The sequence below is a fragment of the Hyperoodon ampullatus genome (genome assembly GCF_949752795.1).
Source record: "Hyperoodon ampullatus genome assembly, chromosome: 12".
NCBI lineage: Eukaryota > Metazoa > Chordata > Mammalia > Artiodactyla > Ziphiidae > Hyperoodon > Hyperoodon ampullatus.
The window spans coordinates 88309321-88324073 of record NC_136925.1 but is presented as its reverse complement, the minus strand read 5'-3'; the positions used below and the strand labels follow the sequence as shown (position 1 = coordinate 88324073).

The 14753-nt window shown below is 46.2% G+C and overlaps 1 protein-coding gene across 2 annotated transcripts in view; it reads right to left on the bottom strand.

Annotated features, from left to right (window-relative positions):
* Positions 1-687: 687 nt before the first annotated feature.
* The window catches only part of SMOC2 (SPARC related modular calcium binding 2), a gene marked incomplete at its 5' end in the record, with an annotated part of 149293 nt that continues 135227 nt past the window's right edge, over positions 688-14753 (bottom strand). For both annotated transcript variants that reach the window (XM_079716361.1, XM_079716362.1), the window contains 4 exons: positions 688-751; positions 2920-2957; positions 9238-9512; positions 11326-11425. In XM_079716361.1, coding sequence (XP_079572487.1) covers positions 734-751; positions 2920-2957; positions 9238-9512; positions 11326-11425 — 431 coding nt within the window. In that variant the 3' untranslated portion in view covers positions 688-733. The remainder of the gene's footprint in view (positions 752-2919; positions 2958-9237; positions 9513-11325; positions 11426-14753) is intronic.

Sequence of the window (14753 nt, the reverse complement as noted above, 5' to 3'; positions counted from 1 at the left end):
AAAGGCAGAAAGAATTCTCTAGCATTTACTGCATGAATAATCTGAGCCCAAGGCAAAACTCAAACAGAAGCTTGCAATGGAAAAAGCAGGCACATCAAAAAGAGTTTGAAAAACATTCTTTTCTACCAGGGCACTACCTGTAAAGATCGCTTTAGTGGTTGGGTAACTCATTGTGTGAGCTAGAACTTTGGAAGGAAAACCAACAAACTAACACAAAATCCCAAGAAACAAAAAGACCCATGCACTCACTAACTGCATGACGAAGATAGCAGTTGATTACAAACTTCTATGGCGCCATGAAGCTTCCAACATGGATTCAGCAATGCTGCCAGGGCAGTAGATTTCCAACGATGCCAACCTGGTGAGACTATTAGTAACGGCCCTGGTAAGGAGATACAGGCCTGGAGCCAGAGCGCCTTAGGCCAAGGCTTCTGCCAGGTTAACATGCGTAGGAGGAAGAAATTAAGCTTAAATCCACTCAAAATACATCTCCACCAACTACAGATTTTGAAGGTCAAAGAAGGACACATACATTGTATGTGATTACTTTTCTGAAGCCAGCCTTTCCATTTTCACAGATTAAAGCCATCTGTTTAAATATCTCATTTCTACAAAGTGAATTTACAGTTAAAGTACAAAGTGCAATACTATGTGTTTGTTTTGGTTTTTTTAATTGCTTTTTGGTGAGGGAGTCGACCACGTGTCTAGGACCCGCCGTGGATGTGTCAGTCGTTTATCCTTGCTTCCTTGGCTGAAAAAAAAGACAAAAAAGAGATGTATTTAGACATTTGCATCACTCATCTCTGAAGACGAAGACTTGTCTTTTAGGAATAAAATAAACCCAGCTGGTAACAACAAGGAAAAAAAGCAATATTTTTAAATAGATGTGAAAAGAAAGAGTGCTTTATTTGGGGTGTAAGAATTTTAAAAAATAATAAAAACATTGTGGACACTTCTCAACTTCTAGCACTTTCCTCCCACTCAATGATCAGAAATATCAGGAAAAAGATATCAGTGGAGAAAGCATTTATTTCAAGGATTGTAAGTGTGTTCAATATATTAAACATTGCACAGAATCTCCAATCACCATGGATTTATCATATAAAAATACTTTTAATACTAATTGATGCTTCAAATTTGATAAAGGCATGTTTTCTTTTAACATTTTTCTTTTCATCCTTTCCATTCATTATTTGGCCTCTCTATGAAATACAACTTGAAAAGTTTTGTTTACTAAATTACTGGAATTCTGCACTGTGCCAATTAAAAATAATATAGAATGAAAAGGAGAAGCAAAGTACAATCTTCCAGGTTTATTTCTCCACGTAGACCCATTCCGACCAGTACAAGTTGGTCTATTTAAAATAATTACACTTGAACATTCAGGAGGCTTCTGTGTTGGCTTTTATTCCCCAGATAAATATATGAACAGGGGACAAGAAGAGAGACTATATCTCCTGCATTAAGTGAATAAGAAGTCTTGTTTTAATTAGCTGAGGATAAAGATAAGCCATCAATGTATTTTACCAGCAACTAAAGCTGGCCAGATTTTCTGGAGGAGGGGTGGCACTAACGTTTTAAGCTATGTCAGCAGTGGCTGATGGCAGTGTTCTGATCACTGCTGAACTGTGATAGAAACTGGAGAAGATACCAAGAAAGACAGCTCATATAAGCTTCATGCATCCTACTGGCTGTCCTTCATTTCATAGTTCTTGTGTTTGGTTATTCATATAGTGAAAGATTTTGGTGGTTGGGACTCTGATTCTTCAAAGAAATCTGTAGGGTCTTCAATCACTTTATGACGTGCCAGCCACTGCAGAACCTCATCCCAGGATCACAGTTTGCAGTGATAAACACCATAAAAAGAGCTGGGGAAACCGCTCTGGATTCCTTTTCGGGGAAAACCTGAGTGAGTCTTGTGTTTGGAACAGAGCTTATTTCAGGCTGAGGCAGCTCCCATGTGCCCGTCATTGGCGTTATCTTAGGAAAACAACCGTTTGGAAGTCTTCAGAGCTCGGGCCAGGTCATTGCTTTCAGACCAGCCCTGTTCTAAAGCACAAGTGATTTGCAGTGGGATTTTAAAAGTTGAAACCATAAAGAGTTGTGAAACAAAGAAGACCGACCGTATCACACATCTTTCCTAATGAAATGGTTTTAAATTGCATCCAAGGTGCGCGTGGGAGGTCTCCACTTCAAGCCCACCACAAATACGGGGGCCTGCCTTAGGGACCAGAGACCTGGAATCAAGCAGGTGAAGACAAAATACATAACAAATTGACAAGTGGTCTTAAGAAAGGAGGATGTGGCCCTGGCTTTGAGAGAGGGAGAAATGAATCGCTCGTGTTCATCTTCTGGAAAGTATTCTGACTTTGCAGAGCCTGTGGCCTGGGATGCTGGGGAGAGACACCACAGTTATCTCCTTTAATTGCACAGGCAGAAATACAGATTCAGAAGCACAGAAGTATGTTTATGAGCACACACGGCAGGAAGTGAAAAATCCCTTCTGGAGCTGCCACTTGTCTCACTCGGATCCCTAGATGAAAAAAGAAGACTCCCCGTCCCTGCAATCTCCTTAACCAAACGTAAGGAATAAATTACAAATCCACATCCTGGAGAACTATTTAAAAAGAAATATTTCCAAAAATAAGGGGACTCAGAAATTTTTCTAAAAATAATAAAATAATTGAAATTTCAAGTAGCAAGGAAATAATAGGGCAAAATGTTGATGCTGATGTTTCAGCAAGTTGGTAATTTCTGACAGAATTTTGCGTGGCTATTTGGGGCCTCACAGGGGTGTAGACACGGTAAGTTGCTCCTTTTCTTGGAAGGAACTTCACTTTACAAATTGACAGAACCTCAATTTTTATTGCCTATAACTAAAGCAGTAAATTATTAAGGCTACAATGTAGACATACTCACCTGCCTATTAGAAGTGCTTTCAGCATTACCTCTAGGGGCTAACAGGGGAAAAAAAAGAAAGATTAAAAACCAAATATTCTTTATTTAGTAAAAGGTTAAATAGAATGTTTCAGGAAGAAATCCATATCACTGTAGGAAAGTGTCGTCCGCTGGCAGACTTGTTTACATGAGAAAATATGCATCTACACATACACTGAGCATAGATTATAAATAGTGGATCATAAAAGTCACGATGTAAACAATTCCCAACAATACAAATGCTCTGGCCCAACTTTAGAAGACTGTTCCATTTTACCCAAAACTCCAAAGGCGTGTCCACTAGCCGTGGAGACCTCCTTCCCCGAGTTTTCAAACTCTCCCAGGGAGAGAGGACCCAGGCAGCTGGAAGTCTAGGAACCAGCACCAGGTCTTTGAAATCTTTTGGTTTTATAGTTAAATCACGAGAATCATTTAACTTGTTTGGCTCAAACTAACTGTTCCCAAATCCTGCTTGGTTCCGTCTGTGCCTCCTTCAAGACTGGGACCTGGGACATGACCTGTGGAGGCACTTTTCCTGCCCCAAATCTCCACCTGAAATTCCAGCCCTCCCCCTCCCCTCCCCCATCACTGCCTTAGCTAGCATCACCCATCACACAGTGGATTTTTCCTATTTATCTCATTTCTTGCATCCACACTAAAATATAAGCTCTAGAAGGATGTGAACTTTTGTCTGTTTTATTTACTGTGATTTTGCCAATGTTTAGAGCAGGGAACACCTGTAAATATCTTTCGAATGAATCAGTAGACGGAGGGCAGCATCCCTCATCTCAGTTGCCTTAATTGTTGACGTCTATCCTTTCAATTAAAAAAATAAAGAGCAAAATTATTCTGTGTTCAAACTTCTTCTCTTGCTATATTCAAGCAAACAGAAATAGAGCATGAAAATTTGAAACACAAACATATTAAGTAAATTGCAAAAATATTAAATAAATGGTAGCTAAATGGACTATCTCTTTCCATTGTAGTTTGAATGATCCAAGGATCGGGATAATTTCTGTTGCCACTCTCCACTTTGCTTTGCCTGAAATGACTACTTTACAGAGAAAGTAGGCTTTCGGCGCCATTGGTTCAAATTTAAAGAATTTTAAACTGATACTTTGAATCTAATCTAAACCAATTGCACTATCAACAATTGCCAGATTTTTCTTGGTTTCTTTTATGGCAAATATCAGTCTACTGGTCATTGGAGGTAGCTACAGATTCAAGTTAGGTTACAGCATGAAAAGTTAACATTTTTTGGTGTTTAGAACTTTGCTATGTAGATGAAGAGAATATAAATTTCATTAATGACACTGGATGGAATATTCCACTCAAGAAGGAGTACGGAAAAGCTCCATTTAAATTACATGAAGGTCAGAAAAATAATAAACTGTTAATTAATTTGAATGAAACAGAATGTACATCATCAAAGTAAATATGAAGCCATGCCACATCAATAAAAATACTTTTCGGTGAGAAAATGAGTGTGTATTTCCCAGCTCCTACCACAGAGCTCAGCGATGGATGTGTGTGTGTGGCGGGAAGGGTGGCTTCATCGGTATCGAATGATAGTGATTGTTTCCAGGTGACACAGCGAATGGCAATTTGGCTGTAAGGCAATATCCCTGAGAGAATGTAGCTGGCATGGCAGTCTGGCTGAAAAAGATAATTTGGTCAAAAATGAATATTTCCTAATTGCTGATTTTCTGCACAATGGTCATTTTGGAGAATCATGAGGGCATGGTATCATCTTTTGTGAACTTTTTTTCTGAATTCTTCAGAAGTTCTTTTTTCTAGGCTCTATCAATTCTCAATAGTTTTCAGGGTTTTTTTTTCATTTTTGCATTTTTTGTAATGGTGAAAATTCAGATCAAGTTCCCAATAATATGTCTTAGTTGCAAAAATTTAAATGCAAAATCTTGTGTACTTGCTTAAAATAAGTGTGATTAATGAAGTATGTATATTATGACACCATTTTGTAGTGAAAATCATAGTATATAAGTACATAAGTATATGTGCATAGAAATATTTTTTGGAAAGCTATAGATCTGGTCTGATTTTGTCTCAGAATAAAAGGTCATGTGTTATTTATGTTCTTTATTTAATTTCTCATATTTTTTGGAATAAAAAAATGTATTGTTAACTAGTGAGCAAAAATAAAGAAAACAAAAGAAACTGGTAACCACTTGGATATTTAGACTGTCCCAACTAACCTCTTCCGGAATATTTAGGTTTTTCTGACTTTTCACTATTTCAAATTACACAGGGTAGGAAAAAATAAATGATAATAAACTTGAAAATAAATAAGAGTTGAAAAACTCTTAGAGAAATTCTGCAAGATAAAAAAAAAAGGGTTGCAAGATCAGCTAATAATGTATCCAAATCCCCAATGCTCATTTTTGACCAAATTGCCACTTTGACCAAATTTAGCTTATCTGGGGGAAGAGAGGGGATTATACATGCTATCTTCCTGGTTACTAATGAGACAATAAAATTCAGACACATCGGTTTCGTCAGAGGCACATAAAGAAGATAACTCAAGTTTCTGCAGTAATTTAAACATTTCTAATAAATGATGATGACATCAAGGTGTTTACTCTGTTATTCGCTCCCCTGAGAGCAGGGTTACACACCCACCCTCTCCATGTCCCCTTGTAGGGCTGTGCGGAGACCCTGGACCCCTCTCGGCAAGAGGACGTGGCCTGCACCCCTTCTGTGCATCTGCTCTGCCTGCGAACCTGTTCTCTGTTCCCCTTGTGTGTTCTGTCCTCTGTGCGAACACAGCCCCGGCCCCAAGGAGAGGTGTGGAGATGCTCCTGCTCCGCCCCCCACCCAGGGACAGAGGGCAGCATCCTGCAGCCTGAGAGCAGCCGGGGCTGGGGGAGTGCACTTCCTCTGTGGGCACCATCTTCTCCACAGCACTGGCTCCTGATCTGTTGGACTGGACACACCTCAAGTTTTCCATTATTTAACCAGGTTATAAAACAATAGGGCATGTGATCGGCTAAGGCCCTTGAGCCAACTCAGAGGTCCAACGCTGGTGCAGACAGGGAGGTGGGGTTTGAGACAGTTTTGTTTACAACCAAGGGTAGGTGTCCAGGATCGTGACCCTGAAGGTGCTGGATTCACGTCAGCTTCCTGAGGCCTCAGCGTGCAGGGTGAGAGCTGACGTGGTGTCCCCAGAGCAGAGCAAGACCGACCGACCTTCCGCGTTTCCAGGAAGACCAGCTTCCGATCCCATTTCTCCCGTGAGGGCACCCTTGGCTGGCAGACGCCTGACCAGGAGCCCCTTCTCACGGTCCCTGGGCTCTCCGACGAGGCTGTCCTCAGGTGTCACGCAGTTACCCCTTATGCCTCGGGCTCTGACCGGGCAGTGTGGAGGCTTTGCATCGGAGATGCTCCAGGGGAGGCACCAGTGTCCCAGTGTTTGGCACAAGGGCTGGGCCGTCCTGTGCATCCTTTTGGCCGCCGGGCTGGCACTCAGGTGCCCGGCCCAGTGACGCTTTCCCAAGTCCTTGAGCTGGGAGCTGCCTCCTCAGGGCCCGGGCAGCAGCCTGCTCACACCCACGCCTCACGTGTGGGCCGTTCTAGGGCTTTTCTATCTTCCCTACAAACTGGGGAGCTTCTGAGACTGAGCTCCCACCTCCGCCCCATGATTCACGGCAGATCCTCGACGTCTGTGTTGAACGAATGAATGACTAAGGAACTGAGCACTTCGTTAGCCACAAAGTCAGAAGTCCTGTACCTGACTGAGGGGTGGGATGTTCACACCCTCCTCAGCACCATCTGTACCTTTGCAGAAGCTCAGGACTCACCCGGGAGCGCAGTGGTTCCTAATGCCCCGGAACCCGCGGGCTCAACACAGGCTACGTGGCACCAATTCACACCAAGCGCTGGTGTTTAAACAACACACCCACTCATGGTTAACGTTCTGGAAATGACCCATCCACACTGTGGACTGAGCCACGAAGAGCGGGGGCGGGTGGAGAGCGTGGCCTTCTCTGCAGAACCAAAGGGCTGGGTCAGGCGGCGGTATCCAGGAGAGTGATTTCTCCGCTGCTCAGAATTCATCTTGAAACTCTTGGCGGGGTCCCGTTCCATCTCAAAATGCCTCACACTCGCCGCCACTCTGAGGCCAATTATGCTCCTGGCAAAGCCGCCCTGCACTGGGCCTCCCCCCCACCACCGCCCACTCTCCCTGCCAAGCATCTCCATTGGCTGACTTCCTTTGTATTTAGGAATCGTGCAGAAAGGACCGTGACCCTGGTGAGGGACATCCCTCAGGCACGCGGACGAGGCTCGGGTTTGGGTGCTCATCCAGAGGGGGGTCCTTGCAAACAATGGATTGGCCTGGGCCCTTCAGAAAGGGGTGATGATTACAGATTAAAAGGGCAGATTCTACACACTGTTGAGCCTGCACTTAATTTGCTCATTGAAACCACAAAACTGGACTCTTTCAGAAGTTCAAGGCTGGCTTCTGGAACAGAGGAAGGGCCACGGCGGCCCCAAGCCAACCTGGCAACAGCTGAAACAAGTCATCGGGTCAGAGTTCATCCCCCTCCCCGGCAATCACCAGAGCCCCAGGGCGGGGGGAGCTACAGTCCCCCGGCCTCCAGCTAGCCGGCCACTGGGTCCCCCTTGGCTCCCATGGTGATCCCCTGGGCCTCTGAGACGCCTGGCTGCCAGGATTTCTGCCTAAAACTGCAATAGGTTACTTGTCTCTTGGGACCCTATGGGGGACCAGAATCAAAAAAAAAGCATAGGATGAGTGAGAACGTCTGTCCAGATCCAAGAATCACAGGCAGTGTCAGACAGCAGCAGTGACCCTAAGCCCCAACAAAGGACAGCAAGGGTGGGGGCGACTGCCTGGACTGGAAACGTCCAAGGCGCCCCCGGGGGCTGCAGGGCAGGCCTGCGCAGGGTTGAGGAAACCTGACAGAAGCTGCAGCCCAGCAGGCGCCAGTTTCCTGCGGGTGGACCTGTGCGCTTGGGCCGCTGTTCAGGGTGGACCCGTCTCACGCCTCGGGTGGCTGTAGGGCTTGAAAGCCGCACGGCGCTCTTGGGTTTCTCATCTGCAAGTGAGAATGAGGGCAGCCTCACCCCCATCCCCGGCCTGGTTGGGAGAAAAAGAGCCACGGGGGCCATGAAGTAGGATGGTGATGGGGGCCGGTCACCCCCTGACCCGCTCAGCCCCTCCCCCCGCCTGCAGACACACAGCAGCACGGCAAATGCTGCACACAATGTCTCCACGACCAGAGTCTTCTGAGTCTGATCCCCATCAGAGGGCAGCAAGGACCCACATCATGCCAGGAAATGTCATCATCACCCCACAAGGTCAGCAAAGTGGGTGGCCGTGTATTTTTACCACTGTTTGCAGTCTGGACATGTTCGGGGCAACATGAAGTGCACTTAGCTTCCGAGACCCCATAGAGAGGTCTTCAAAATAAAACTCAACTCTTCCAGGAGTAACTTCTCACAGGAAAATCAGCAAGAGTCCTTTCACAATTACAGGGATCTAGCCTGGAACCAAGTTCGGCTGAATCATGCGGAATGACTATTATGACGAGTGCTCGGGACACAGAAACTGATAAGACAGATGCAGTCCTTTCCCGAAGCCCACAATCGAGGTCAGCGGCCAGGACTTCCACGTCCCAGCTGAGCTGCAACTACGAGGAAGCGTAAAGACCACCATCTACGGATGCTCCGGAATCTACTCTCAAACTTGTTTCATGTTTCAAATATGCTACAAGTTTGGTAACAGAATAACAGAATCATAAAGTAACAGAGATGGGAGAGGTCTCTGCAAACTATCAAGTCTGCACAAGGCCCCTGGGCTGCTGACAGCGTCTGGGTTCCGGGAAAAGACACACACATCTGGTAACGCAGCTGAAACACTGTTTCAACCATTGAAATAACTGGCTTGGAAACAGGAATTATTGAACTGCTAATGAACCGGGCTGAATGCTTGGTCGGGGTCATGCGTGGAGTTCCCGAGTTACTCCCAAGGGTGCCCAGTTTGCTGTTCAGCATCCAAAGGCGCCCCTGGAGAAGGGCACCCCCTACCCCGTGCCCCCCGGATGGAACAGTGAGACTTGTCCCCAGACACCACTCAGCTCCCACCTTTCCCACCCGGCTTCCCCTTGACCACTTACGACGGTCTGTGAGCGCTTCCACGGACGGGTGACCTACAGTCATATGGCACATCAGACTTCCCTCCACCTTCAGACTGCAAGGACAGTCTCCACATCTTAAGACTAGAGTGGACAGGCGTGGGAGCAAAATAAGGAGAAAGGCTCTTACTGTGCCGTTTCCTCGTGTTAGCTTCGCCTTCTTCTCTGGTCACGCCCAGGCAGCCCATCAACTCTTGCAGGGAAATGGACTTGTCGTTATTCACATCACAGTATTCAACAAACTTCTTCACGCACTTTTTGGGTTTGGACTTCTTCCGAAGGAATCTCTTGAAGGGCTTGATTTCCTTTTTGCCGATGTCCCCACTGGAGTTTTTATCCAGAAGTTTGAAATACCAGTGGACCACTCTCTCCTCCAGCGTGTGGCTGGGGTCAGGTTCCGAGAGCCTGGAAGACACACAGGTGGTCAGGGGCCCCCGGCAGCCTGGCTGCCTCCCCACCCCGGCCCTGGTCCCTCCAGCAAGGGCCCCTGTGCTCTGAGTTTCCTGGAAGGAGGACCTAAGTCTGCGTGGCTTTGCCATTCGATATAATGATTTTTAAAAATAACTTAGAAATAGAAATTTGGCAAAACATTTTCAAGTTGGTTTCAAAATGGCAAATGGCACAGTGAACTGGTGCAGGCCAATCACGCGCTGGGCGTTGGCAAGTCGTGAGGACAAAGCCCCGTGGGGTGGCCCATCGGCTCGCACATCGCACACCTGCTCAACCTGGGACCCAGAGGCCCTCTGCGCCTTTAACTGTGACTCGTGGGCAGGTTGTTTACGCCACGGGTAAACTAAAAGGTGCAAAACAACATATATCTTAAAGTGGCAACCAGACATCTTTCCCTGGATTAAAAAAAAAAAAAAGGTTGATACTTTAAGATATAGGTAAAAAACTCTTCCAGAAGGCCTGGCCTTGAGGCTGACCTTGGAGACCATCCCGGGTGTCACACTGGGCCTCTCACCAAGCGGGAGGGGCGGCAGGCGCTCACATAACCCCTGGTCCTTCCTTCCTTGTCTGGCTGTTGGTCTCTGTGTTTCCGTGGGTGTAAAGAGTGAGTCAGACACCAAAGTTCCCAGGTATTCGGGCTTTCTGATGCTAGTAGTTATTTCCCAAACTTTCAGAGGACCTTCTAGGATGGAAATTCATTTACTGCTTTCAGTTTTAGTTTTATAGAGAAGATCTATCTTTCCAAGAATATAAGAGGTCAATTTGAAAATTGGGTGCTTTTTTTGCTTCATCATTTAATTTACTACTGGATTCATTAGCACTGCCTTTTTTTCTTCTGCAATCTTACTCTTAAACAGAGACAGAGAGAGGTGGGCTTTGAGTTGAAGAAGACCAGGAAGCTTTAGATCATCTAGAAAAGATGAAATAATCAAGGTTTGGGGCAGGCAGGGAAGAAGGCCAGTGCGCTAAGGAAATAAAGACAGTGAGATTCCCAATCAGAAAATGTGCTTTAAAATAGAGAGATGAGTTATTACTAATTAACAGGGGAGATCCAACGCTTGAAACACTATATCCATTAAACACTGCAAACTACCCTCCTAGGGCCGTCACCCACAGAGACGAACAGCTTCGGGGAATTAACAGTCTCTCCGGAAGCAAAGCTCAAAGCCTCAGCCCCAGAAGTGCAGAATTTCCACCAGGCACACAGAGCAAGTTTCCAGAGTTTCAGAAGTCAGATTTTGAACATTTTGTTAATGTAATTAATGCCACTGAATTGCAGCCTTGAAAATGGTTGTGATGGTAAATTTTATGTCATATATATTTTACTGTAAAGAAATCCTATTTTGAGAATTTTAATTTGAATATTTTAATTCAAAGTATTTAAAATCCAGTCAATAGCTCTAAAATGCGATTCCAAAGCAGATAGCCTTCTGGACCAGGGTCCTCCCATCCCCTCCCCTCCCCCACCCCCGCCCCCACCCCTGCCTGATGGAACCTGGGAAAATCCCAAGGTCTGGGCCTTGTCCCTGACGGCAACATCCTCCCTGGGTTGATTGCATTACAAGAGAACCTGCTAAACAAATGTCCTCCAGACTAAGGAAGTGACCTCAGGTTTGGGGAGGGGACTTCTTTCCTGCAGGCCCTGCCTTGTCCGCTAAGCTGATCAGGCCTCGGATGCCAGGGTCTGGACTCTGCCCTCCAGCTTCTGAGAGTTCCCTGAATGCCGGGCTTCTTCCCAGCCTCCTGCTCTGCAGTCGAGTGCACGCACCTGCCCGGGGAGGAGGGGTCGGAGACGGCATGGACCATGTCTGTGGACAGCGCGTCCAGCACACTCGTCAGAAACTCGTTCTTTTTGGCACCAGGACAGCCTGAAAAAAATCAAGTATGGACATCTTTTCATATTTCCCAGAACTCAAAGAGTACAACAGATTTTTCTCTGTAATGGGAAGAAAGGCTTATGTAGGATTCAGAAATCAGTGTTGCTGATTTTTTGCTCCTGAGCATATACCCTGAGAAAACCATAATTCAAAAAGAGACATGCACCCCAATGTTCACTGCAGCACTGTTTACAATAGCCAGGACATGGAAGCAACCTAGATGTCCACTGACAGATGAATGGATAAAGAAGATGTGGTACGTATATACAATGAATATACTCGGCCATAAAGAAGAAAGAAATCGTGCCATCTGCAGCAACATGGATGGACCCAGAGATTATCACACTAAGTGAAGTCAGACAGAGAAAGACAAATATCATAAGTGATATCACTTATATGTGGAATCTCAAATATGACACAAATGAACTTATCTATGAAACAGAAACAGACTCACAGACATAGAGAACAGACTTAGGATTACCAAAGGGGAAAGGTGGGGCGGGGGGAATAAATTAAGAGTTTGGGATTAACACATACACACTACTAAATATAAAATAGATAATCAACAAGGATGTACTGTAGAGCACAGGGAACTCTACTCAATATTCTGTAATAACCTATATGAGAAAAGAATCTGAAAAAGAATAGATACATGTATATGTATAACTGAATCACTTTTCTGTACACGTGAAACCAACAAAACATTGTAAATCAAGTATACTCCAATATAAAATAAAAATTAAAAAAAAATCAGTGTGTCGGGCACCCTATATCAATGAGCTCATTTGAACACTTGTAAGCATGCTGCTATCCATATATGTTGATTTTAAAACAGTTTCTGTAAATTACAATCTCTAAGATTTATTGAATAATTACTATGTGAGACTAAGAGATTCCCAGGAATTATCATCTCATTGGTACCAAAGCTGCAGTCCCAGTAGGTAGCACCACTGGCCCACATTACGTAGGAGGCCCCGGATGCTGGGAAACACCCCAAGCTCACATGGCTGGAGAAGATACGGCCCCAGAGTCTTGTCAAGGGAGCCTGAGTCCGAAGGCAGCGGAGGGCCTTCGAGTAATTCTGTAATTGAGTTTACTTGAAGCTTAACATTCTACAATATACTTTACCTACAAGTTAACTATCCCTAAAGTCCCCTCCAGCCTCCTCGCTGTTTCGGGATAAAGAGATGCAGCTTGGCATGTCTTTCCTGGAGTCTGAGAAGCAGGAGGAACATTCCACACGGATCGGATGGTGGCGCTGTGTTAAGACGGCCAAGTCCTTCAAAGACCAACGTGTTTATACAGTTAGAGAACTCTGGGTCTCATAAATTTCCTTTTGACCCAAGTTTTTGTTATTATTATTCAAGCAAATGTTTTTTTGTTTTGTTTTGTTTTGTTTTGTTTTTTTGCGGTACGCGGGCCTCTCACTGTTGTGGCCTCTCCCGTTATGGAGCACAGGCTCCGGACGCGCAGGCTCAGCGGCCATGGCTCACGGGCCCAGCTGCTCCGTGGCATATGGGATCTTCCCGGACCGGGGCACGAACCCGTGTCCCCTGCATCAGCAGGCGGACTCTCAACCACTGCGCCACCAGGGAAGCCCAAGCAAATGTTAATTGCCTAGAGCAGGAATCCATTTACACCAGTTTCCACTTCGTTAAATACACATATCAGAAAACAGATGCGAATCCCTAAGGGTCGGGGAAGGGTGAAAATACAGCTGTGTTATTCCCCTTTTCCCTTTGAAGGCAACTGGAAAGGTAGATTATAATCTATAGGGAAACCCCCAGGACCACTGCAAGAATGTTACTTTTCAAGAAAAAAAATAATTATCTCATTAACTATTCCCTGGGGAGGCAATGGCAGACTTGAGGAGGCTGCAGGAGTGTCTGGGACCGTTGGGGACCTCGGGGACTTCCTGCAGCCCTGTCAGCACCAGCTCTGAGACAGGGCAGCACCCTTTGTCCTTTGTCACCGTAATGAATGCTTCTGAGAGCAGCTCACCTGACCACCAAGAGGAACACAGAACAGCAAGCAGGCAGGCAGGGATGTGTCAGGGGGTGTGCATAACCCTCCCCGGTCCCAGCTGCCCCTGTGAAGTCCCACACCCCGGCTGGCATCAAGATACCCTGGGAGGGATGTGGTGCAGGTAGGAAACACGCAGGTGTCTGGGAAAAAGCTGAGCTGATGAGAAACTGCTCAGGGCTGAACAGCTGTAAGAAAGCATCATGCTCGTGTTCTGTGCGGTGAGTATGACTTCAGTGGGGATGCACCCTGGTTATTTTTTGCTGTTATTTATTTATTTATTTTTTTTTTTTGCGGTACGCGGGGCTCTCACTGTTGTGTCCTATCCCGTTGCAGAGCACAGGCTCCGGACGCGCAGGCTCGGCGGCCATGGCTCACGGGCCCAGCCGCTCTGTGGCATGTGGGATCTTCCCATACCGGGGCACGAACCCATGTCCCCTGTATTGGCAGGTGGACTCTCAACCACTGCGCCACCAGGGAAGCCCCTTTGCTGTTAATTTTATCACATTCCCCCAAAGGAGGTAAAGCAACAAAAGGTTTTTAATTAGAAAGTGATATATATGCATCAGGAAACACAGGACTAACAGCACCTAAAAGCTTTAGAAGGCTTTAACACAACAAGCAGTTAAGTTTGATCGACTTCTAAACCGAGAAATATTAAATCAATCCTGCTATAGCACGTTTCTAACGTGGTATAAATTACAGACTGCGAAGTGCACAGATCCCTCTGCTAAGGATTGTATTTCGCAGCAGAGAGCTGCTTTAGTCCAACAAAGGAATACGTTTCACATTCATTTGCAAAGACACTGAACTTCACTTAAGTAAAGAAAAGGCAAAAGCGGTTTCGGCTCAGAGAGACAGAGGTGCTGCGTCCTGAGACCAGCCTCCAGGCGACTTCCGCCCCGTGCCTTGTGCACACACGGAGTCGACCTGCTGATGGGAAAGCCCGCTCGGAGTCAACACTTGTTGGGACCCAGGCGGAGGTCTGGGGTCCGGGGGTGAGCAATCTTCCCAGACCCGTCAGATCCCCGTTCTCGGGGCCGAGGTCCTCACCTGGCTTGACGGGGAGACGGAGATGGAGGGTGACTGCGCACTGTGAGAAGTGTGGCTCCTGCTTTTCAGGACAACCACTCGTGAAATAGCAACACCATTTCCAAATAAGTGCGTGGATAAACAGGGATGGGGTGGCACCCACAGCAATGCGCACTCTGGGAAGACAGTCCCTGCGTGTCCAGGGTCGGGCGGGGTCAAAGCCCGACCAGACTGAGGACAAGGAGGTGAAAGGACCTCGGCCTTC